Source organism: Lolium rigidum, chromosome 2 (assembly GCF_022539505.1).
Source record: "Lolium rigidum isolate FL_2022 chromosome 2, APGP_CSIRO_Lrig_0.1, whole genome shotgun sequence".
NCBI classification, from domain to species: Eukaryota; Viridiplantae; Streptophyta; class Magnoliopsida; order Poales; family Poaceae; genus Lolium; species Lolium rigidum.
The window spans coordinates 64057789-64069775 of NC_061509.1; the positions used below are offsets into that span (position 1 = coordinate 64057789).

At 43.2% G+C, this 11987-nt stretch overlaps 1 protein-coding gene across 2 annotated transcripts; it reads right to left on the reverse strand.

Annotated features, from left to right (window-relative positions):
- Positions 1-6938: 6938 nt before the first annotated feature.
- LOC124691854 lies at positions 6939-11593 on the reverse strand. 2 transcript variants are annotated; one of them, XM_047225134.1, is made up of 6 exons: positions 11464-11593; positions 10041-10072; positions 9228-9416; positions 8651-8698; positions 7439-7500; positions 6939-7343 (listed from the first exon to the last, which is right to left on the reverse strand). In XM_047225134.1, the coding sequence occupies exons 1-6, from the start codon at positions 11517-11519 to the stop codon at positions 7260-7262; spliced, it is 471 nt and encodes a 156-aa protein (XP_047081090.1). In that variant the 5' UTR covers positions 11520-11593; the 3' UTR covers positions 6939-7259. The 2 variants fall into 2 exon arrangements, with proteins under 2 accessions (XP_047081090.1, XP_047081089.1); XM_047225133.1 differs by having other exon boundaries at positions 7439-7509; positions 11464-11592.
- Between the last annotated feature and the right edge of the window lie 394 nt (positions 11594-11987).

Genomic DNA, 11987 nt, shown 5'->3' on the forward strand with positions numbered 1-11987 from the left:
TGTCCAGCCTATGTGATGTGCTTTCTGACGAGGCGGCCTTTCTTTGTCGAGGCCTCGGGGGACTACCGGCATGAGCCCGCCGCCACTGTCATTGTCGCCGCGCCGAAAGTTGGCTAGGACTGTAGACGTAATCTTTTCTCTGGATACGATCGGACGAGCTGACAAGCGACCGACACGAGCAGCCGAGGTGGTATATATAGAAACGTGATGCCTCTTTAATATTTTTTCCTTTCCGTCACTCCACGCGGGACTCCAGGAGCTGCCAAAACCGTCTGCTTATTAAGCGACTCTGAGGCAGTTCGTATCTCTTTGAGAGAATTCCTTATTTGACACTACTTCCAAATATGATTCCTTATATGACACTAGAAAATTTTGACTTCCTTATATGACACTTGGTGAAAATTTTGATGACTTATATGACACTACCGTCTGCTCTGCTACATGGTTCCGTCAGCTCTGTTTCAGGCAGACCAAACTACCCCTGACATATTTGCTACTTGTCTGTCTAACAGTCCAACCCAAAAAGATCCTTGCCTAGCCCACTTCTCTGTACCGAGTTCATTCGGCGGCAGTGGCCTAGTAGCTCGTAATGGCGGCGACGTGAGCTGAGGCTCCATGGACCAAGCTGCGGTGGTGGTGAAAGCTCGGCCAAGGACGGCGGCCAAGGCGGGGCTCGGGACGGCAGCCAAGGCGGGGATCTCGACGGCGGCTCGGGCGGGGAAGATGGCGGCCAAGGTGGGGGCGGCAGAGAGCGGTCAAGTCATAGCGGCGGGACGAAAAGACGCGGCTGTGGAACGCCCGTCGAGGAGCACATCTGCAGGCGCTCTGATCGTTGGGGGCTAGTTTGGCCGAGCCTCGCGGCGGACGCCGGTGCAGAGCAGCGAGCTTCGATCGACCTGCCTAGGATTGTGTCCAGCGAGTGCCCCATCGATCCGCCGACGAGCGAGGCCGTGGAAGCCGTGTTACGCTAAAGAAGGGAACTGAAATCTCGATTTGTTAACTGACAACCAGGGATGAGTGGCCTGGTTTCTTTGAGTTTCGTATCGCTACGTGTTTCTCGCACGAGTTGGTCCAGCCAGGGACCGTACGACTTGGTCGTATTGGATTTCTTTCCTTCATGAACTAGCTTAGAAAACGTACCATATGTATGTTGGGGCAAATTAGCATTCACGGATTAATCATGTCCAAACACATCAGGTACTACCGCTTGTCTTATAAAACCATTTTCGTCACATTATGCACAGGGGCAAAAGTGTCTTTGCAGGTCTGCAATTAACACTGTTAGCTCTCAAAATGCACTAGAGTGTCCATATAAGGCATCAAAATTTACACCAAGTGTCAAATAAGGAAGTCAAATTTTGCTAGTGTCATATAAGGAATCATATTTGAGAGTAGTGTCAAATAAGGAATTCTCTCTATCTCTTTAAGGACACGAAGCGGGGACGTACCAACGGAATTAATCATAACGGACGAAGAGAGAAACACTTTTGCTTTTCTTATTAGGTATAGATATAGATTTGAACTAACAATATGTGAATATTCATTTGCTTTAAAAAGCAAAAAAAAAAAAAAATGGTCCTTAGTCGAGCTGTCTCCTTCTGCTACTTGTTTTTGTTCCTTTGCGCTGATTGGCAGTACACATGTATAGCACACTGCACACTAATAAATAATAATTTCAAGTAACAACACTTGTGAATAGGCAATGAATTTATGCTTCATTATACTACTAGGAAGCAATGGCGTGGCGGCACGCCGCGCCCGTAGAATTCAACTATGCAATTAAAAATAGCTTGGTTTTGTATGATTTGCATCATTGGAGGACCAAAAGTTAAAATCGAGAACCCTATCTTTATTCTTCTTTCTAGTCTCTGGTTTCCGAAACCAGAAATTATGCTAGTAAAACAAATAATCTGCACCGGCAATACATAACATTGAAAATCCGATGTTCGACACAGAGGAAGAAATATGCACCATTTACAGTCCAGTTATTTCCAAAACCACGTGAAGTGGTGCTCTGTTGAAAAGCTACCGATGGATCTTGTTGCAGCCCTAAGTAACTGAAAAAGCTTCAGTTAATGGAACACCAAACATATGATAATATAGTCTTAAATCTTATTTAGTCCTCAGCAGAATAGGTCAATGAAACACCAAATCAATAATAGAATATTGACTCAGATCTTAATTAGTACTCAACAGAATACAAAAATGAAAGTACAATAACAATATGAGGTAAACTTAGAGGTTATCCTAAAAGATAAATCTAAAAAAGTTCTAAAAACTGCAATTATGAAAAGGCAGTATATGTACTTGACATCATCTAAAATTCAAATAAATATAAGATTGCTTTGTGAATACAGGGGCCGTAAAAGATAAATCCAAATAAGTCTAAATACTGATATCCAAATAAGTTCTAAATACTGCAAATACTTTATTAAGTTAAGGGGCAAAGAGAAGCGCTTTCGCTACTGAGAAAGCGAATGGTCAGCGCGATACTCATGATCTGCCCACTTGACATCAGACTATTTCAAAAGACATTTACAACACCTGAATGTTGCCTTTTCAATATAAGGTACACTAACTGTTACAACTCATAAACAATTGTAGGTGTTCTTCAAGGTAATAAAAGATATACATATAACATATCTGCAAATTATTCTTTACATGGTAGCACTCATTGAGAACATAAGACCACAACCTCGAGCTACATGTGGTTATATCTATTGCACACTGTACATCATTAATATGTAAACAACATCACTTTTATACACCATCTTTTGGTGTAGAATGAAAAGCACAGTATGTCCCAGTGACCTGTTTGTCCGGCGACAAAAGCAAGCGCCATGGCAAAATAAAATCCTATCAGGAAGAACATAATCTTCACAGGAAACCCTTTTCGTAGTTTGTTCTACTTGCCGCACAACTTCTTCTAAGATGGAATTGCGCTAAAAGGCAAGTGTTGTTGCCTGAATGTCGGTGTTGTCATCCGAGATAGTCTTGATGGCTGAAGGTACCCTCCTACAAAATGGACACAATAGTTCAGATTAAAAATATTCCTTAAAATTGTTAGAAGAAAAACATGCTACGTTTTAGGACAGCTTAATAACCGAGAGAAGGAAGCAAAGACACATGCAGCTCAAGCCCCGTGGGTGATATCGATTGCTATAAGGGGCTTGTGGTGTCGTTGTTGAATCAAGTTGTTTGGATAATGTGTCCATGTATAAGAGTGGACTACAAAGTTTTGCGTGACAACACGCCATGCAAGTTCTAGTCATTGTCATTACGGGCTAACATCACATATATCAAGTTAACCAAATATGAGAAGCTTTCTTCCTAATGTTCTAACGGTTTCAGTGATTACAAACTGAGCTACGACAGATTTACTGACACACTCTAAGTTGTACTAACATTGTGGACGACTTGTTGCACTGACGCAAGTTCAGTAAGTGCATTACTTCATTACCAAAAGAATGGCATAACACCGGTCAGATCTTACATATACTCCACACTTCAGGTATCTAGCTTCAACACTACTCGACTGTCATTACAATATCACTCTGAGTGCAAAAGTTGCTGCCAGAGTGAGGAAGCCACTTCTTGAATAACTCACAAATATATGGTCTGCTACCAGTAGAACTACATGCAAGAGAAATCACAGAAAAGATGGCACAAAATTACAATAGTTGCAATTGAATAAGACGGTAGCGTGGCCATTTGATTTATACACTTGAATATCATGAGGCAAGGCATCTTTTTAGTCTTTGTCTCATTGGTCTAAAAGTAGGTCAGCTTATACTCGTACCAAGAATGTTTGTGTCTTCAGTTTATTAAGTTTAATTCTCTGAAATGAAGAATGCAGACGACACATAAAGCGAGCTCAAATGGACCAACAGCCACCTCAATGGCCAATGTCCCCACATGCTACTCGGATCTGTACCCTATGAAGTTCCAATGTATATATGAAACCGGGGATCTGTGTAATTCCATAGTTGATTTGACATTGAACATACCTCAAATAGTGAGGAAGCTGGCCAATCAAATATTTGTCCGCATGTACTACATAAACGTGGGATCTGTGTAATTCCATAGTTGATTTGACATTGAACATACCTCAAATAGTGAGGAAGCTGGCCAATCAAGTATTTGTCCGCATGTACTGCATATTTTAGTAAAACCTGCAAAATTGATACGTTTCTTTAAGCATTGTGCAAATATATATCAATGGCATGAATGAATGAAACAAACATTGCTGAAAATTGTAAATTTGGAACTCGTATGGATGACATTAGTCAAAATAGCCTGTCTGAATTATGAATGCAAAAATAAATCACAATGCAGGTGGCAGGGTACGTAGGTTCTATATACTTTTGAAGATACAATTCAGAGATTGTTTGTGCTCTAGTATACACAGTAGTACTAATACTTCCAGAAAACTCCAAAATAAACGCATCATCTTGCCTCACATCAAACGTGCAAGGGACTCTGAAAAGGAGGCATCATACTGATGCAGAATACATAATTGATGAGAAAAATAGCATGGGTGCATAGATCTCAACTAATCTTTTCCCAACAAAGAAGTAGATGTTATACAAACGAATATCCTTAAGACAGTCTGTCTAGAAAATCTGAGGTAATAAGTTGGTATCATTTGTGTCAGATATAAGAATAAAAATATACTTGATAGATCAAAGGAATACATGGGACAGAACAATCGCTTGCAAACCTATCTATCAATCTTGGAGGGAGTAATAATCAATCGTGCAACATTCACCTTCTCTTGATGTGGCAGTCCTCACATCAGCAACTCAGCACCCATGTCAGCAGGCCTGAATTGGCGATGGTAGGGCAGCTCGGAGGCAACAGCGAGCGCGGGATCCGGCTCCTACTTTGTATCCCGTGGCCCCCATCCTCGTGCTAGCATCGACGCCTTTGCTCTCGTCTGCAACCACATACCGGTACCCGTTGGTGATATAATGGGAGAGAAATATAGGGCTAAGGAGAGGCGGGCTAGGGGAGGAGGGGAAGGGAGAGGACCTGGAGACGGAGCGGACGGCACATACCTCGACCAACCGAGTTAGGAGCCGGCAGCTTGAGGTTGGGGTGGGGGGCGATGTGGTCGTGTGGAGGCGGAGGACGACGGACCGATGCAGCAGCCCATCAGAGATCGGGGCGACCACTGAGCAGTCACACAACACACCAATGGTGGGATGCAGCAGCGCATCATAGACGCATTAGATTCTGTGGACGCGGTGCCGGCGGAATAACTGGGGAAGAGGCTCCAGCCGTGGAGCTCCGCTCTCCACCGCCGCTGCTCCCATCCCTCGATGATAGAGATAGGACATGGAAGCGCAGCCGTCTGCCGGGACAACACAAGATCCAGGACCAGGAGGGCGGATGGTGGCGGGCGGCAGGTCCTGGAGAGGAAGAAATAGAATAGGGGAAAACCAAAATCAATGGAGGGGGAATCAAAAAAACGGAAAAAAAACATCTAAACAGAACATATAATACACTAAACTTTGATGGAAAAAAGAAGGAAAAGCAAGAACCAAGTGTGACACGCAGGCGGCCGATAACGATGCACATAGGCAGGAGGAAGCAATCACAATATGACGAACAGAGGAGAATGAGGCGTCGCCGCTGCTCTATCCTGATGGTCCCGCTGCGCTGCCTGCTAGCCTCCTCTTGGTAGAGCTAAACGCCGCCGGTGAATCAAAACCTCCCTATCCACAGGCTGGGCGGCCGTGTTCTATCTCAAGCAATATCTGAAGCAGATCCCCTCCCCACCCCACCATTATTTCTTCCACATGCACCGCTAGCCTAACAATGATGAAGACGTGGCTAGGAATTCGTGGCCCTCTAGACTCTTCGGTCAAAGCGGTGCGGAGAGGATGAGAAAAGGGTGAAGGGTAAGCGGCACAGGCGGGGCCGCGCATTGAATATACCTCCACCCTAATAGGTTGATAGACCAACCGAGAGAAGGCAGTTTCCGGTCACCCTTAGGTTGGAAAAAAAAATCGTACAGTTCAGAGAAAAGGAAATTCAAACTCCGATTCAATGTACCGTGAAGAAAGGCAATGGCGTGTCTCACGCTGATAGGAGATAATTACGCCATCTACAGTGCCCCGATTGTTTTCAAGGCGTGAAACCGTCAAACTTTTATATAGGGTATAATTGCAGTAGGATGTCTGTATGAAGAAAAAGTGGCATTATGTTGTACTGTTCACTTGTATGGAAAATTGAAGGAGTCTTCATCTGTTGATAAACCAGTGTGTCCAGAAATTAAAGGATCAAACTGTCACTCACATAATACCCAGCTCTCATGCGACCCTAGAGAACTATAGGCGCGTTTGGTAGCCTGCATGGAAGTTGGTACACTGCATGGGCTGAGAAAGATTCTTTTTTTCGTGGGCAACCAAACAACAGGACCCAAAACTGCATGCATAACACGGACCTTAAAGCAGTCAAAAAGAGCCTCAAGCCAAGCTCCATAGCTGCGCCCGAATCGCCCGTTTCTCCAAGGCCAGGGCCGTTGCAAACAAAAACGCGTGAAAATTTCCTTGGTTTTCAGTGGTAGGTTGTTGGACCTCACATCGCAACCTCACATGCGTGAACTTGGTTTTCGGTGGTAGGTTGTTAGACCTCACATGCATGCAGGACGCAGCCACAACCAAACACGCAGCCCAAAATCTCTTCCCAGCCCAGGATACCAAACAAAGCGGAAACGGAAACTACGTCTCTTACACCGTTTCCAATGGCCAGGCTCCACTGAGCCAAGAACGTGCATTGTTTCAGGGCCCGTGAACCAAACGCGCCCTATGTCAACTAGAGCATGGAGAACACACCAGCTGATACTTTCGTTATGTTTGGACCCACTGCTGCTAAAATGAAGGCTTTCCAACAAGCAATCTACAAATCTGACACAGCTGCGCAAAACCAAGGGCTAAGACAATGGACACATCCAACAATATATTCTTCGAACAAAAATATAATTTCCACCCAGACATTCCTAAGGCATGAGTAATAGTGCCCCGGTGATTCAGGTACTACACGACACAGCAGGCTGGCCTTCAATCCCCGTAAGGTTACAGAGAGAAGGAATTGACTGCTACTTCATTTTAGAGAGACCAAGCAGCCACAGGTTAGACTAAAATTTGTGCATGCCATACACATGGCTTAAATACAAAAGTGGGCACACAGAGAACTGGCAAAAAAAGTTTATTCTGACAAATCTGTGGCACTCCACGAATGCAGCTCGACTTTGATTAATACCAGGTTGTGTTGTCCAGCGCTGGTGCCAAGCCCGTTTGAGCATCTACGGCACGACGCAGATCTTCAAGGAAGTTCATCTACACGTCCAGTTTCCACAGCGGAGCAATCAGCATACAAGAAAGCAACAAAATAAGAGGATACCCAAACAATGATTTGTTAGTTCAGTTCATACCTGGTGAGGAAGTTTCATTTGAGCGTGACCCGATGATGATCCACCAGAACCAGCATACATTACTGGCTTATCTGCCATAAAATAGTTGGCAGCATTAGCAGCAAGGCAATTTGCTTTGTTGCTTCACATTGGCACCATTATATGAGGTTGGGACAGTGTAGCTGAATATGGTCTTCATAAGAAATCTATGTATAATAATGTTTGAAGTGCACACCATCGCAAGTGCACTATCCCAGTGATACAGGTTCACTCTGATCTTAAGATCATTTTTGTCTGTTCCCGTGATAGTGCCACTACTACACAGCAACACTTCAGATTCATGTGCATTTTCTCTCGTCAGTTATTGAAGGCTAACACAAATCACATTAAAAGACCACTAGAGAATCCTTTATCGTTGTCCTAAAACTTGGATCATGCAATCAACGCTTGTGCTTAGAACTCCATCCATAATAAATATCTAAAATACACTCTACTCATTAATACAGTAAATGTCCCTACACTTCCAGTTTAGACATCTTCAGAATTTCTGCTAGGATATCATTACATTATGGTATGCAGACTGGATATAATATGCTACAGTCCAATTTGACCCCTTATTTTCAGCTTACAGGAAAGTTCAAAGTTCAAACTGGAACCTCTACTGTAAAACCATCTTTTTTATCCCTCTCAACACTCAAAACTAGTACAATTTTCAGCCTGGTGGTGATTGCTTACGTGAAATCCAACAGGGTTTGATCACTGAGTAAGCCAATGAGCCATGTCAGCAAGGCACCTCGTACAATCAGTCAAGAATTTAGTTGGAAAAACAAAACTGTTACATCATTTTCGTTTTGTTTCTTCTATCTTCCTAATTTATCTTCTTTCTTCTATCTTCCTTATGTATATTCTCTTACGTACTCTTGAGTGATTTCACTTTAATATACTAACATGATACTGACAGGGATACAACATAAGCACTCAACATGGCAAAACTGCTTTGTAATACGACAGTCCAAATAGTCTTCCCTGAAACTATAGGGAGCTAAATTTGACTTTTATACGTAGCAATTTCAGACGAATGTAAACTAACAAGTTGGTATAGCAAGAATCAACACACAAGAAAAAATTGAGCTGCCAAACATAGTAAGATAGCTCTAATTTCAAAAGGACTCTATGTTTGCTTTAACAGCTCCATTGGAGCAATGTAATACTAACTGCAACATTAGTGCTCACCAGAGGAATCATTTGGGTCATTATACGAGTTCATTGCAGCAGCCCAACCTACACAGATACAGCGTTATCACTTGATGAATGATAGGGAATAAGTTTAGCCAGAAATAATACACCAGATGCAGCTTGTAGGATAAACTAGCAGTGCAGATTGACTAGACCGTAACGGTAACTCCGTAAGTAATTAAACTTGCCCAAATTCTGGTGATTTCTCAGTAATCGCCAGTATGGTCACAAAACGAACAGTTGACAATATGATTTAAAAAACAACAAGGGTGCATTATCAGCAATAGATATCAAACCTGGAAATTTGAGTAAGTGGGAATGCAAACTGGGAATGAAGTGCAAAAGGTGTTCCATGCTATCGCAATTTGAGTAAGTGGATATTCAGTGGTTAGCATGTGAGTTGATAACAGAATATATTGTAAACACTTCCTTAATTATGTTACTCTAAGTATAATGTCCCGCCACCAATAACATGCAACAATTCCCAGCATTTAAAAGATAAGAACTTAGATCACAGAAATTCCACTAGCAGTTAAAAGGGCAGTTCGTTATGCAATCACGCTGAGAAACATACGTTCACTGTGAAGATGTGCAGCCTCACTAGCAGAGCATCCTTCCAAGGGTACTAATCTTGCATGACTGTGATCATTCTGAGCATTGCTGACAAAAGCATCATGATGTATGATTGGAGGAAGGTTCTTTAGTGAAGGAACATGGCTCTTCTCTCCATCATTGTTGTATGAATAGATGGCTTTCTCGGCCCCTGCTTGATGAAATAGCAATTGTAAGTGTCCAAAATGTTAGCCACACTTAAAAATACAGATCGACATAGTCAACATTTACGAGGAAAATACAAGCCATCAAAACTTCATTAGAAATAAATAAAATGAAAGTGCAGACATCTCTACGATAGGAGTTTCTGAGAAGCCATAAAATAAAACAGCAAGCACCATTTTCTTGTAAAAAAGGCTGAAGTAGTAGATTATGATCATAATTTGCAGGTGACTTGCATTAGATGTGCGACTGATGTAGAGTGTTGTATTGGCATATATTAAATTGATGCAATAGTGCAAAAGGGGAGCATAGAGGGATGTTGGTGCATTAAAGATCTCCTTTTACTGCTATCAATGTGGTAAGTGCAGCGAATATACTGTTCTGTGCATTTATCAACGAACAACCACAGTAGTTGGACAAATGTAGACATCTAAGAACATTCCTAGACAAATTTTGAGGCATAGTGAGTGAATACCATATCTGGATCAAGTCATATTGAGTTAGCGACTAATTGGTGAGACCTTGTGCATCATACGGACCCAACACACAACAAAAGGAAAACATAGCTCGTGCCTATGAAATATATAAGTAACTGCATCAAAATGACACACACCTCCAGCCTTCCGCCGATTGTTTGCACGATTCCTGAAGTATATTAGGAGTAAAGACAGCCATTAGCAAGCACGTTATACGCACAAATATGTAGCGACATAAAAAGCTAAGAAGTACAGATAACAGAGCAGCATATTAAATACTAATTGATGTTTTCAAACAGCATAAATATATTGAGAAGTGCAGATATCTCAGTGTTGGCTCAGGAATACTAGAAACATAACTAAGTAACCAAATCAACAAGTTGTCAACTTTTTTCCCCAAAAGGAGGGTATACACCTGCCTCTGTACTGATTGAATATTGATACACGCTGGCATCAGCAAATAGCCAACTGCGTGCACGAGATTGCTCCAGAAAGTTTACTTTCAGTTCATGCCAACCTATTCTAATTGTGATTGTGGAAAGTTTACTTTCAGTTCATGCCGACGTATTGTAATTGTGATTATGAAACACAAGTGACTAGAACAATTGCAACATGTGAGCACCAAAAATACAGAAAAATATGGAGCAAAATAATGAATGAGAAACCTACATGCCTAGTATATATATATATACTGTTTTCAAGTACTCTGTCAGCTTTGTCCAAAGCTGGACAGCTGCATTGGTAACTTTAAGTGCCGCTGAGCCAGGTTGGCAAGTTGATAGTCCACGCCAGGCTCATCCTTGTATGGCTATATGAACAAATTAGACCGACAAAACCCATGTGTAAACACCCCGAAGTGAAGCCATGAAGCTTGACCAATGCTTAAAGAAATGCCTTTTAGGCACACAAAAAAACTCATTGATAAGCTAGATGAGCATGCTAAGAGATCTCTACGATACTATAAATGGTAGCTTGCTAATGATAATAAAGATATATGGTGTAGCATGTGTGAAAACCTGTCTCATTATATGTAGCATGTGTGGAAACCTAAACTAGTTGGCTATATAATACACTCTGAGCTAACGGAAAGGCAGCATCCATCTACAGAAGAAGATTGCAAGAAAATGGCAACTCTATGTAGGCAGATTCGGTGACAAGAATCATAGGCACATGTTTTCAGGTGCTACCTCAGATCACTCCCATTAAGCAGCTATATAAAAGAGGCCCGTCGCACCCAAATCTAAGGAGAATGAGAAGGTGACGTGACACCGTCGAAGGTCGAACTCTAAGGCAGAGACGTCAGAAAGCAAAATAGAGTAGTCCCGAAATTCCAGTAAATGGACCGAATCTAAGGCAGGCAGCTCGGGCAGCCACCGCGCCAGAAACACCCTACACCCTCATCTCGCAAAAGATTCAACCGGGCCAGGCTCGAATCGTTCGCTCGGAATGCGATTCCCGGCAAGGCGAGCGCGCCCGGAATCGACGAGTGGCAAGAAGCCGCGAGGTGAGGCTCGTGGAAAGAGAGGCGAAAGCGAAGGAGGGGGGCGGGGGCGGGTTGACCTGTGCACGGGAGGGGTGTATCGCTTGATGCCGTCCGCCGGGTTGCTGTCGGCCATCGCAGCAGCAGCAGCAGCTCGCCGCCGCAGGGAGAGGAGGAAGAAGGAGCGGTGGGGTGGTGGGGTATCCTTCCTTCCTCCTCCGCCCGCCCCCGCCGCCGAGACCCGAGAGAGGAGGAAAGAGGCGGAGATGCGGTGCGGGGTGGGCTGCGTGGGGCCCGGGTGTGGGTGGGGAAAGCAGACGTACTTTGCGCAGCTTCGGGAAAATGCGGTCACCGACGCGTGGGGCTCACACAACTGCGTCGCCCTCGTGATTGGTTCTCTTCCTCGGCAATGGAAACTTTCAACATTCTTCATTTTAGATCTGAGGTCCTCTTTGCAAATTTCAGGGACTTGTCTGTGATTTTGAACCTTTTGAAGGTCCTTTATGTACTTTGTACCTCCACCGCTCAAAGTTAACAAAGAATCTCGGTCTTTGGATACCATTCACATTTAAAAAAACACAGAAAATAGGGTATTCCAAGTATG

What these genes read in the sequence shown, in the direction of transcription:
- LOC124691854 (XM_047225133.1), bottom strand. Translation starts at nt 11,519, where the DNA reads ATGGCCGACAGCAACCCGGCGGACGGCATCAAGCGATACACCCCTCCC. An exon ending in TGCACATCTTCACAGTGAAC is followed by an intron (nt 8,699 to 9,227) that starts GTATGTTTCTCA and finishes GTATCTGTGTAG; the next exon opens with GTTGGGCTGCTGCAATGAAC. An exon ending in AAATGAAACTTCCTCACCAG is followed by an intron (nt 7,344 to 7,438) that starts GTATGAACTGAA and finishes CTGGACGTGTAG; the next exon opens with ATGAACTTCCTTGAAGATCT.